The sequence below is a fragment of the Lacerta agilis genome, chromosome 9 (genome assembly GCF_009819535.1).
Source record: "Lacerta agilis isolate rLacAgi1 chromosome 9, rLacAgi1.pri, whole genome shotgun sequence".
Taxonomy (NCBI): Eukaryota; Metazoa; Chordata; class Lepidosauria; order Squamata; family Lacertidae; genus Lacerta; species Lacerta agilis.
Genome location: NC_046320.1, coordinates 8,524,648 through 8,538,213, shown reverse-complemented (window position 1 = coordinate 8,538,213; position 13,566 = coordinate 8,524,648). Strand labels below are relative to the sequence as shown.

General features: G+C 42.3%; 1 protein-coding gene across 1 annotated transcript in view; it reads left to right on the top strand.

Annotated features, from left to right (window-relative positions):
• The window catches only part of ARAP2 (ArfGAP with RhoGAP domain, ankyrin repeat and PH domain 2), a 122,776-nt gene that overhangs the window by 51,921 nt on the left and 57,289 nt on the right, over positions 1 to 13,566 (top strand). Inside the window, exons 10-14 of the mRNA XM_033159986.1 lie at positions 2,768 to 2,883; positions 4,058 to 4,257; positions 7,682 to 7,767; positions 8,945 to 9,127; positions 13,215 to 13,389. Coding sequence (XP_033015877.1) covers positions 2,768 to 2,883; positions 4,058 to 4,257; positions 7,682 to 7,767; positions 8,945 to 9,127; positions 13,215 to 13,389 — 760 coding nt within the window. The remainder of the gene's footprint in view (positions 1 to 2,767; positions 2,884 to 4,057; positions 4,258 to 7,681; positions 7,768 to 8,944; positions 9,128 to 13,214; positions 13,390 to 13,566) is intronic.

Genomic DNA, 13,566 nt, shown 5'->3' with positions numbered 1-13,566 from the left:
TGGGTGTTGTTTTCTTGGAATGGCCTCCACAACTGTGGTTTCAAGTCCCATGCTCTGGATACAGTTTAATCTTGTAGATAATTTAGTAGCATTAGTCTGTGAAATAAATGCATAATAATAGTATAAAGAAGAGATTGCTTAAAGACAACTGAAATTGCTTCTAATTGGTCTACTATGGTAGCTGGTCCCCATTGAGTTTGGCAGACAAGGAGGTCAATGGTAAGTGGAGCCAGAGACAGTGATTGATAGTTCTTGGCAAACTGTGGAGAGATGTTTACTGTTTATCTTGATCCAAACTTGGAGTGAGTTGCAGGGACTTGATAAGATTATTGCAGAGGCTGGTTCTGGTCTACAGGGAACCAGTAGGTCAGCCCTGTGCCAGATCATAAATGCAAAGGGATAAAATCCTGTGATCATTCATGTTGCAGTGTGCCAGAAAAGCAGAGGAAATAAATGATGATATAACTTAACAATTTCCAGTTCCTTTGACGGTTAGAAGTCTTTTAGTGATCTCCAGCTAATGTATTCAGCTATCTTATATAGTTTACTTTTGTCTGTCTTATCTTGCCTTTGCAATAATGTGGCACTTCAGACTAAATCTCCCATCACCCCAAACCATTTGCTTTTCTGGCTTGGAAGATGGAAATTGGAGCCCCACAACAGCTGAAATGCTATAGGTTCCTCATCTCTGATGTAATATTAACCATCACCCACGGTCAAAACAAAATAAAAGAATTCCTTCCAGTAGCACCTTAGAGACCAACTAAGTTTGTTGTTGGTATGAGCTTTCGTGCGCATGCACACTTCTTCAGATACCACCACCCATGACTTAGATCAGTGGTGGCCAAACTTGGTCCTCCAGCTGTTTTGGGACTACAACTCCCACCATCCCTAGCTAACAGGACCAGTGGTCAGGGATGATGGGAATTGTAGTCCCAAAACAGCTGGAGGGCCAAGTTTGGCCACCACTGGCTTAGATTGTGGTTAAATTTCCCAGTAACATTCTGCCTTTCTTCATACTTTCTAGTTTGATCAAGTCTATATATTATGTCTGGTTTACCCTCCTCTTAGCGTGCACATTGTTGCTACATAATGTGCTGCCAAGCCCAAGCTGACAGGTGATTATAGTGCTGATTCTCCACCCATACGACTGATAGGAGTGGATTAATAAGCCTCTATGGAGTCTCCAGAGAAATCGTTGTGTTGCACCAGAGCAGATACATCAGGTAGATAGCCATTGATTTAAGAAATAAATGAAGGCAAAAGGAGATACCGGTAGTTTTATTGGAGTCATAAAAGTGAGTGAGGACTAGCAACACAGAAAAGGAAATGGAAAAATGAGCCACCCAAAGTGATGAATGGAGGTAACGAAGAGCATTCCCAGACTGAAAATTTTGCATACCTATTTTGCAACAATTGTTGGGGGTTGAAGAACATCAACCTTAGGAGTCTTATGGTCTGAAACCTAGTTTACATAAGCTTCCCAGGACGCCATGTCCTTAATTCTCTGAATTTCCTTTGAGCACAAAAGTTTTATAGGGGTGTGTAAGATGTGGGTAGACAGTCTGTTCTAGATGGGACTACACTCTCATTGAGGGATCAAGTGTTTAATATGAGGGTACTTTTTAATTCTGCATTGACACGTGAGGCCCAGGTGGCCTCAGTGGCTGCTAGTGCCTATACCTAGCTGCAGTCATACCTAGAAAAGGATAGCTTGGCAACTGTGATACACCTGAGTTGATTTAATATTTATATGCAGCTTCTCCAGCAACCAAGTTGATCTCAAAGCACCTCATGTCAATAACAAGTCATTAGCAAATGAAAATGCTTCCTAATACGAAACGAAGCATTCAATAAAAGTACAAAAAATGCATCGAAGCAATAGCAAAATCAACCATCAGGCTACCCAACCTCCCGACATTAGACCGTGGCTTTCCCCCCTTTTTCTTTTTAAGAACAAGAATGCAAAAAGTCCCCGACTCAAAATATGTTTCAGAATGTTCTGCTATGGTGGTTTCTTGTTTGTTTGTTTGTTTGGGGGGTTATTGTTTTATTGAAATATATTATATTAGAGTTTCTCTGTTTCATTGCTTGTTATATTGTACATATAGCCTCTGTTATTTTGTAAACCAGCTACAGGCTGTCTTAAGTATTACACAGTATATGAATATATTAAATAGATGTACTCAAATTAAGCTCAAAGAATGGTGACTCCAGAGAGGAGACCTGATGTGGTCTTTCAGGGTCAACAAGCTGAGATTGGCTCACCCATGTTGGCCTGGCACACTATCAGAGCTGGGTGTTTTATTCGGGTTGCCATATTTCAAAAAGTGAAAACCTGGACACAAACGTTTTTGAGCTTTTTTTTTTTTTGGCAAAGTTGTTGAGCAAAAAAGGTTTCTGAGCTATTTTAAAGGAAAATTGCCAAAATCCGTACTACCGACATGGGCTGCGACCAGATTTTCCCAGACACTCCAGCGATTTCCGCCCGGACGCTGTTTGCGAAGGATGAATTTCCAAGAAATTCTGCACGTATTGCAACCCTAGTTTTATAGCTCAATGGATACAGATAGGAATCACAGCAACTTCTTCCTTGCCTTCCCAATGAATTGATCTTTGATACAGGTGTTTCCCAGGAAGGCAATCAAGGTCACCTGGAGCTGGGCGGGCAAATACTGTCTTCCCTCATTCTTTGTAAATCACTGTTGTTAAAAGCTATTACGTGCCATTTCATAATTATGTGTTCCTTCTCCACACCCATGTCTAGGACTTTAAACTTGGATATGGCATCACTATAATCCCCATGAATGTGGCGAACGTGAGACAGGTAGACCGCACAGCCAAACAATCTTTCGAAATAATTACACCTTACAAGAGCTTTAGGTAAGTCCCTGGAACACTTGTTTTGATAATGCAAATGTAAATAATTGTGGAAACCATTTTTGAGAACCTTTGAACCCACCTACGTGAAGTATTATTATAATTCTATAGTGTGGTTGCCATATTTCTTTTTTTTAAAAAATAATAATTTTTATTTGATTTTTGAAAAACAACATATAGCAAAATCATTTATAAGTCCATATACAGGGATTACTCTGAATGTCGCGACTTCCCCCCACCCCCTCCATGGGTCCTAATGCTAATATTTACACCTGCCTACCAATTCATTATCCAAATATTCATTTTCCAAATATTTTGTCCCTCTAAATATTTTGTCCCTCTAAATTATCCTGCAAATGCAGGGTATTCCAGTACAGGAATCCAGGGACTCATTGGTTTGTTGGTCCCCTTGCTTTGTGTCCTCTGGTAGGCTTCCAATGAGACTTACAGCACGAGGCTGTCTAGGATGCTGCCTGTAGAATTCAGAACTCTGTTTTGCTTTTTTGCTTTTTGCTCTTTTTTTGTTGCTTTTGTTGAAACGGCAGGATAGGAATTAATATTTTTAACAAAAAACTTAAATGAATCTTTTGACTTTTTGTTTGTTTGTTTAAGTCCTCTGCTATATTTTGACAAAAGGAAATAATTTCAGAAGTCCTAAGTGTACAGGCAATATTTTAGACAACTTCACTTTGTGCAAAACCTAGATATAGAAGAGGATAGAGGTACAGTTGTACCTTGGATCCTGAATGCCTTGCAAGTCGAACGTTTTGGCTCCTGAACACTGCAAACCCAGAAGTGAGTGTTCTGGATTGCAAACGTTCTTTGGAACCTGAATATTCGACGCGGCTTCCGCGGCTTCTGGACATTTTGGAAATTGAACGGACTTCCTTGAAGTGAAATATAAAATGCACATTTAAAACAGCATAATTAACAAGAGAATAAAATATTATCATAAGCATGATATATAAGGGTGATGAGTGTAAGTTGGCAAATATTAACTGAGGTAAGAAAGCAAAGCAGGGTTTTTATTTTAAGGTTCATTTAATGTGCATTAATTTGATTATCTTGATGCTCAGCTCTCATCTTCATGCAGCTAACATCTCTTAATAGCTGGCGAAACAAATAGGCCTGATCTGTTTTGTATTTAATCGGAAGACCCTTTGTCAATGGGTTTCAGCTTTACGGCAGAGTCTGAAAAAGAGAAGCAGGAGTGGATCGAAGCACTACAGCAGTCTATTGCAGAAACTCTCTCCGACTATGAAGTAGCTGAGAAGATCTGGTTCAATGACTCAAACAGGTCCTGTGCTGACTGCAAGGAACCGGATCCTGACTGGGCATCCATCAATCTCTGTGTTGTCATTTGTAAGAAGTGTGCAGGTAATTAAGAAACTGAGTGTTCCATCAGACAACATGCCCACCTTAAAGGGCATGGTGTGTCTCAGCCATATTTATTTCTGATTTAGTGCAAAGGCTTTAATCCAATTATAGCTTCAAGAGCCCAGTTTAATTTTTCAAAATTGTGATATATTTCATAAATCCCTTTTAAGTGTAGCATATGAAATTATTGTACAGTTTTGCAGGGATAGTATGTGGGATCTGTAATGACTTCCTAAAGGGTTCTACAGACCAGAGCAGGGATGCGGGTGGTGCTGTGGTCTAAACCACTGGGCCTCTTGGGCTTGCTGATCAAAAGGTTCAAGTCCCTGTGATGAAGTGAGCTCCTGTTGCTCTGTCGCCGTTCCTGCCAACCTAGAAGTTTGAAAGCACACCAGTGCAAGCAGATAAATAGGTACCACTGCGACGGGAAGGTAAACGGTGTTTGCATGCGCTTTGGCTTCTGTCACAGTGTCCTGTTGTGCCAGAAGCAGTTTAGTTCTGCTGCTCACATGACCCAGAAAGCTGTCTGTGGACAAACGCCGGCTTCCTTGGCCTGAAGCAAGATGAGTGCCACAACCCCAGAGTCGCCTTTGACTGGACTTAACTGTCCAGGTGTCCTTTACCAAGGGGCAAAATAACATCCAGTAGGGATTATCGTTTGGCCCATAAAACTGCTTTTCAAAGTCAAGGCCATCTGTCATAGATGCTTTCGTTGAGTTTCCCCATAAGGTCCCTCCCAACTCTACGATTTTATGAAGCCCACCTGCCCTAAACCTGATGTCATATTTGGCATCAGGTGTGAAACAGGTAAGGATGTGGCTGCAAAGGAATGTGTGCTCTTGATTTTTCCTTTGCAAGCAGGGCTTGCATTCAGCACCTTTTAAATTGGGTGTACAAAGATTACCACAATTAAGGACAAAAGTGGAAAGGACCTAACAGAAGCAGAAGACATCAAGAAGAGGTGGCAAGAATACACAGAGGAACTATACCAGAAAGATATAGAGGTCTCATACACCCCAGGTAGTGTGGTTGCTGACCTTGAGCCAGACATCCTGGAGAGTGAAGTCAAATGGGCCTTAGAAAGCCTTGCTAACAACAAGGCCAGTGGAAGTGATGATATTCCAGCTGAACTATTTAAAATCCTAAAAGATGATGCTGTTAAGGTGCTACACTCAATATGCCAACAAGTTTGGAAAACTCAGCAGTGGCCAGAGGATTGGAGAAGATCAGTTTACATCCCAATCCCAAAGAAGGGCCGTGCCAAAGAATGCTCTAACTACCGCACAATTGCACTCATTTCACACGCTAGCAAGGTTATGCTTAAAATTCTACAAGGCAGGCTTAAGCAGTACGTGGACCGAGAACTCCCAGAAGTGCAAGCTGGATTTCGAAAGGGCAGAGGAACCAGAGACCAAATTGCAAACATGCGCTGGATTATGGAGAAAGCTAGAGAGTTCCAGAAAAACATCTACTTCTGCTTCATTGACTACGCAAAAGCATTTGACTGTGTCGACCACAGCAAACTATGGAAAGTTCTTAAAGAAATGGGAGTGCCTGATCACCTCATCCGTCTCCTGAGAAATCTGTATGTGGGACAAGAAGCTACAGTTAGAACTGGATATGGAATAACTGATTGGTTCAAAATTGGGAAAGGATTACGACAAGGCTGTATATTGTCCCCCTGCTTATTTAACTTATATGCAGAATTCATCATGCGAAAGGCTGGGCTGGATGAATCCCAAACCGGAATTAAGATTGCCGGAAAAAATATCAACAACCTCAGATATGCTGATGATACTACCTTGATGGCAGAAAGTGAGGAGGAACTAAAGAACCTTTTAATGAGGGTGAAAGAGGAAAGCGCAAAATATGGTCTGAAGCTCAACATCAAAAAAACTAAGATCATGGCCACTGGTCCCATCACCTCCTGGCAAATAGAAGGGGAAGAAATGGAGGCAGTGAGAGATTTCACTTTCTTGGGTTCCATGATCACTGCAGATGGTGACAGCAGTCACGAAATTAGAAGACGCCTGCTTCTTGGGAGAAAAGCAATGACAAACCTAGACAGCATCTTAAAAAGCAAAGACATCACCTTGCCAACAAAGGTCCGTATAGTTAAAGCTATGGTTTTCCCAGTAGTAATGTACGGAACTGAGAGCTGGACCATCAAGAAGGCTGATCGCCGAAGAATTGATGCTTTTGAATTATGGTGCTGGAGGAGACTCTTGAGAGTCCCATGGACTGCAAGAAGATCAAACCTATCCATTCTCAAGGAAATCGGCCCTGAGTGCTCACTAGAAGGACAGATCCTGAAGTTGAGGCTCCAGTACTTTGGCCACCTCATGAGAAGAGAAGACTCCCTGGAAAAGACCCTGATGTTGGGAAAGATTGAGGGCACAAGGAGAAGGGGACGACAGAGGATGAGATGGTTGGACAGTATTCTCGAAGCTACTAACATGAGTTTGGCCAAACTGCGGGAGGCAGTGAAGGATAGGCGTGCCTGGCGTGCTCTGGTCCATGGGGTCACGAAGAGTCGGACACGACTGAACGACTGAACAACAACAAAATTGGGCACTCCCTAGGATTGGCCATGGACTCTTGAGAATCCCATGGGCTGCAAGAAGATCAAACCTATCTTGAGAGTCCCATGGACTGCAAGAAGATCAAACCTATCCATTCTTAAGGAAATCAGCCCTGAGTGCTCACTGGAAGGACAGATCCTGAAGCTGAGGCTCCAATACTTTGGTCACCTCATGAGCAGAGAAGACTCCCTGGAAAAGACCCTGATGTTGGGAAAGATGGAGGGTACAAGGAGAAGGGGGCGACAGAGGACGAGATGGTTGGACAGTGTTCTTGAAGCTACCAACATGAGTCTGACCAAACTGCAGGAGGCAGTGGAAGACAGGAGTGCCTGGCGTGCTCTGGTCCATGGGGTCACGAAGAGTAGGAAATGACTAAACGACTAAACAACAACAGGATTTGCTACTCTGGGCTTCCTGATTGGGAACTGTATACAGTGTGGCTGCCCCCTGCTGAAAATGGAGCTTGAAGCCACTGCTGAGTTGTTGTTGTTGTTTTTTTAATCCAATCAATCCCTTCAGAGGACCATTTTTCCTTCACATCCCAGCTTGAATCAGTCCACTTTGCGGAGGACAAATGTTCCTTTCCAGCATGGCTTGATTCCAAGCTAGGTTGTGAAGGAAAAATAGGTTATTTGATGACCAGGTAATAGACAAGTGGATGATCCAATCTACTTGTTAAAATGATCCACAGAAGGTGAAGGAGTTCAGGATCTAGCCCACCAGCCATATATCGTAAGCAACATAATGTAGGCCCACCCCTTTCATTTCCTTTATCTGTTTATCAAATTACTATCCCTAATTTCTAACCCTGAAACGTGCTACATCTTGTTATTTTGACCCAGGGCAACACAGATCATTAGGACCCAGAGATTCGAAGGTCCGAAGCCTCAAAATGGATGCCAGCATTTGGAGTAATGAACTCATTGAGGTAGGTAAGAGTAGGGTGGAAGTATAGGAGAGACGAGCCTTATCAGTGGGAAAAGTAAACATTTACTGTGAAGTTTCGTGGCATGTAATGATGCTCCTGAGGAATTTCTCTATTAATTTGAAATCCCTTTCCACTTGATACAAATGCTGCTGTGCTTCATTGTTTCGTGCTGATTTTTTAATCTTTTTAATGCTTTTTATTGATCCATGATAGTGGGGTTTTTTTTTCCATGTTGCAGGGTTTCTTAGAATAGAAAGTGTGTGGGATAAATACATTAACATAAAAAGGAAGGCTGTTTTACGTTTTACTGTGGAAATAGAAGCTCATTGTCACCACATATTAAATAAAACACGCTCTTTTAATTTTCTTAAGTGACCTCAGTACTTTGAAAGGTTCTCCTTAATGCCAAGTTATTACAGCTTGCTGTTGTTTTCTAAAGAAATTCACTGACATAATATTTCAATTTATTTCCCCACATTTTCCAGTTTCCAGAATGGCAAAATGTCAGTCTGTAGGGAATCCTGGGGTACATAATTGGTTTTCTATGGATGCCCCTTAATTCATCTGTACCTTCTAAGTATTTCATCATTTTCCTTGGATCCTGTGTTGGGATATTGCTAGGGCTATGTGTATGATGTGGTTCGATAGGAGCACAGGAAAGCTGCAGAATGTGTGGCGCAGCACAGAATTCAGCTTCCTGGGAGTTTTATTTTTAAAAAGTGTGTATCTAGGCCATATGGCTCTGCTGATGTGCTTGATGATGCCTGCTGAAGTCACATGAACTGCTGAACAAGATTTTGTTGAATAAGATGTTAAGAAAGCAAGGGAAAGCTGCCTTTACACAGAGTCAGAACACTGTTCCATATAGCTCTGGGTTGTCAATAATGACTGGTAGTGGTTCTCCAGGATTTCAGTTGGGATTATCTCTTAGCCCCACTTGGAAATGTTGCAAATTTACCCAGGACTGTCTGCATGTTCTACCACTCATCTACAACCCTTTCCCCATCCTCAAGGATGACGTTTGGCTCCGTTACAGTCCCTTTGGCTAGGAGAAGCAGCAGAGCAAGTCCCATGTTTAGAAAGAGTGAAACGGCCGCCTCATGCAGCTGATTTTGGGTGTCATGGAAAGGCAGCAAAGTGTTAGATGTTTACTAAGTTTGTTTTCTTCCTTCTGCAGCTTTTTATTGTGATAGGGAATAAGAGGGCGAATAGCTTTTGGGAAGGAAACATTCAGCCCGATGAGGAGTTGCGTATGGATGCCCCAACAGACCGGAGGTTAACTTTTATTACACAGAAATATAAAGAGGGAAGATTCAGAAAAAGCACTTTGCTGTACAAAACCAAAGAAGAATTAAACCAGGTAAATCTGGCAGAAATGTTGGGGTATGGGGCTAGTCTTTTTTGAGGTGGCGAACTGTCTGTCTCTTTTCGTTGTTTGGTTATATATAAATAACAAAGAATCTGGGCATAAGAAAGACTAACACCAATTTTGCTTTGAACCATAACTCCCCTCACCCCTCACTATTGGCCTGTGGTTCAAAAAATCTGGATAACATTGTGCTGGGGAGGGGTGGCATAAGCTTTTGTAGATTAGAGTCCAGTCTGTGAAAAGATTAGAGGAATTGTGGGGTTAAATAGGCCACAACTTTATTAAATGGTCATCTCAATGTAAAGAAAGGAATAATAATAATAATAATAATAATAATAATAATAATAATAATAATTTATTTATACCCCACCCATCTGGCTCGGCTTTCCCAGCCACTCTGGGTGGCTTCCAACAAAATATTAAAATACAATAATTCATCAAACATTAAAAACTTCCCTAAACAGGGCTGCCTTCAGATGTCTTCTAAAAGTCTGGTAGTTGTTGTTCTCTTTGACATCTGGTGGGAGGGCATTCCACAGGCCAGGTGCCACTACCGAGAATGCCCTCTGCCTGGTTCCCTGTAGCTTTGCTTCTCGCAGTGAGGGAACCGCCAGAAGGCCCTCGGTGCTGGACCTCAGTGTCTGGGAAGAACAATGGGGGTGGAGACGCTCCTTCAGATATACTGGACCGAGGCCATTTAGGGCTTTAAAGGTCAGCACCAACACTTTGAATTGTGCTCGGAAACGTACTGGGAGCCAATGTAGGTCTTTCAAGACCAATGTTATATGGTCTCGGCAGCCGCTCCCAGTCACCAGTCTAGCTGCCGCATTCTGGATTAGTTGCAGTTTCTGGGTCACCTTCAAAGGTAGCCCCACATAGAGCTCATTGCAGTAATCCAAGAGAGAGATAACCAGAGCATGCAGCACTCTGGCAAGACAGTCCGCGGGCAGGTAGGGCCTCAGCCTGCATACTAGATGGCGCTGATAAACAGCTGCCCTGGACACAGAATTGACCTGCGCCTCCATGGACAGCTGTGAGTCCAAAATGACTCCCAGGCTGCGCTCCTGGTCCTTCAGAGGCACAGTTACCCCATTCAGGACCAGGGAGTCCTCCACACCTGCTTGCCTCCTGTCCCCCCAAAACAGTACTTCTGTCTTGTCAGGATTCAACCTTAATCTGTTAGCCGCCATCCATCCTCCCACCGCCTCCAGACACTCACACAGGATAAGTAGCCTAAACTAATTGAACACACAACTGGACTGTCCTCTGTTGATGCTCTCTGTCACAACTCAACTGACACCCAGGAGAAGAAAGATTACAGGAAGGTGTTTAAAAAAAAGGCACAGCAATAAAAATGACTAGCCAAAGTCTTTATTGCCAAAGTGAGCAAATAGATACATCATGCCCTTCCAAACTTCAACTGATGCCAAATGGCGTTTTGGTATATAGCCCATATATCGACCACAGCTCATAGACTCATAGAATTGTAGAGTTGGTAGGGATCACAAGGGTCATCTAGTCCAACCCCCTGCAGTGCAGGAAGCCTTTGCTCACAACTGTCCCTGGGTGGACCCCAAATCCTAAGAAACATCTCTGATCAAACACAAGTCATGATTCCAGTGGCCGACCCACCCCCTCCAGGAAATCCCACAGGCAGAAGCATTGCAGAGCCAGAGGGTCAGACCAGGACTAATAATAGATACAATCACACACACACACCCTCAATTATTTCTGGCTTTTGTTAGGTATGTTGATGAACTCACATTAATAGTTCAATTAATTGTTAATTTTGCTGTTTGCAATTTATGAAGGCCAGAATCCAGAGAATCACATAGCTAGTGCTATACCTCCAAGGGAGCTTTGAACTTGTAATTTTCCATTGGTCTTCATGATCTGTATGACAAATTGCTTTTGAAATGGAGTTGAGATTTAAAGATAGCTTGTTATATGGCATGAAGTTCTGTTGTTCAAAGAGGGGAGGAACGTTAAACTTCAAGGAAGACCTTGGCTTCACCTAAGAGAGCTCTGTATTTTATATGTAGGGCATGCAGCACTTAAACAATTTTATTCCGTAATGCCAAGTGACGGTAGTTACACTGCTAGGGTTAAATGAAGATATTTCAGTTGGTTCCATCTGTTCTGTGACTTCTGAATGTAAGTGTTCATAAAGGATTTTGTTTTGATCTGCAGAGGTAGAAAAGGAAAAGCAAAATATTCAGTTGAGCTAGAGTATCCTCTAGAGGCATCGATGTGTCACCAGTGTTGCTGAAACAAATAGTAAAATGATTGTGCTTCCTGTGTAGCATTTTTTTAATAATGCCTTATGAGGTTTTCCTACTGTATCTGCCTTGAGAAGTCAGAGCCCAGTTAATGTTGCTCAAAAAGGGGAAAAAGAAAAATACGTATTTGCATAACCCCATAAATTTGTGACCTACATTTCTGGCTGAACCCAAGTGTCATGCATTTTCCTCCATCCATGGATGATGGAAGCCCTGCTCAGATGGCAAATACAGAGAAGAGGTGGTATTATGGTGCCTTGCTGGCATCCACATACTAGCTCAAATCCCTGTAGAATGCCTACACATGTGGGTCTTGCATGCATGATCAGGGACACTAAGAAAGAGAGACCCTGTGCTCTGCTCAGCAGTCTAGCTGAATGTGTGGAAATTGTGGCTGGATTCTGGGGTCTTCATTATGCACGTTTAGCCACCAGGCAAACAAGTACCTTTGGCTGATTGACATCTAATGCCCTTTAAAAATGTGTTGGAGTGGGGGTGGTTTATTGGATGGTTCTTGTTTTCATTTTTGTTACACATTTTGTGGTTTTACATTGTGATGTTACACTGTGAACCGCCCTGAGACCTGCGGGTATGGGGCAGTATACAAATTTAACAACAACAACAACAACAACAACAACAACAACAACAACAACAACCTGACATTTAGAAGACATCTGAAGGCAGCCCTGTTTAGGGAAGTTTTTAATGTGTGACATTTTAATGTATTTTTAATCTCTGTTGGAAGCTGCCCAGAGTGGCTGGGGAAACCCAGCCAGATGGGCGGGTACAAATAAATTATTATTATTATTATTATTATTATTATTATTATTATTATTGTTGTTGTTGTTGTTGTTATTATTATTATTATTATTAAAGTTAGGTGTGTACATGTACATATACATTCAGTATAATGGATGCAGGTAGCACTGTGGTCTAAACCACCGAGCCTCTTGGGCTTGCCCATCAGAAAGTTGGCGGTTCAAATTCCCGCAGCGGGGTGAGCTCTCGTTGCTCTGTCCCAGCTCCTGCCAACCTAGCAGTTTGAAAGTACACCTGTGCAATTAGATAAATAGGTGGGAAGGTAAACAGCATTTCCATACGCTCTGGTTTCCGTCACGGTGTTCCATTGCACCAGAAGCGGTTTAGTCATGTTAGCCACATGACCCGGAAAGCTGTCTGTGGACAAATGCCAGTTCCCTTGACCTGAAAGCGAGATGAGCGCCACAACCCCATAGTCGCCTTTGACTGGACTTAACCATCCAGGGGTCCTTTACCTTTACCTTTTATAACCCATTCACCTACTGAACAGGGCGAGTAATAGTTCCTGTACAAGGTAAGCTGTCTTAAAAAATGGGAAAAAAATCCTTCCAGTAGCACCTTAGAGACCAACTAAGTTTGTTCTTGGTATGAGCTTTCGTGTGCATGAAGAAGTGTGCATGCACACGAAAGCTCATACCAAGAACAAACTTAGTTGGCCTCTAAGGTGCTACTGGAATATTTTTATTTTTTATTTTGTTTTGTCTATGGCAGACCAACACGGCTACCTACCTGTAACTTAAATAATGGACGTTGGTCCAGACCTACAAATCTCCCAATTATTGTAGCACATTGTGATTTAATAACCTTATGTTAGTTGCCTGTGAAATGTGGCGAGCTTTGACCTTGGTTCGTGAATTTCAACTGAATGCATTGGCTACAGTGTGATGAGACCGCTGAGATTGCCCATTACATTAAGAGTCATCAATTCCTTCCTATTTGGTGTTCTGCTTGTAGCTCATGCTTTTCATCTTTATGATCAGGCCCTGTGTGCTGCGGTAGTTAAGCAGGACGTATTGGAAACAATGATGTTGTTGTTTAGCGGTGCAGATGTGATGTGCGCTACCGGAGATCCTATCTACAGTACCCCATACTTGTTGGCCAAGAAATCAGGACAAAGGCTGCAGATGGAATTTCTCCACCACAATAAGTTTTCAGGTACAGACCTGAAGTGTGTGTTTGTGTGTAATGGCATGGTGCAATGTATTTTAAATTCATACTGATTTAAAAAGATCAAATAATGACAAAACAGAGAGAATGTGGCTGCACTAAGTCAAAGCACCACTGGCAAAACTCTTTGATGTATCTTGGATGCTGTTACTGGATTTTTGTAAG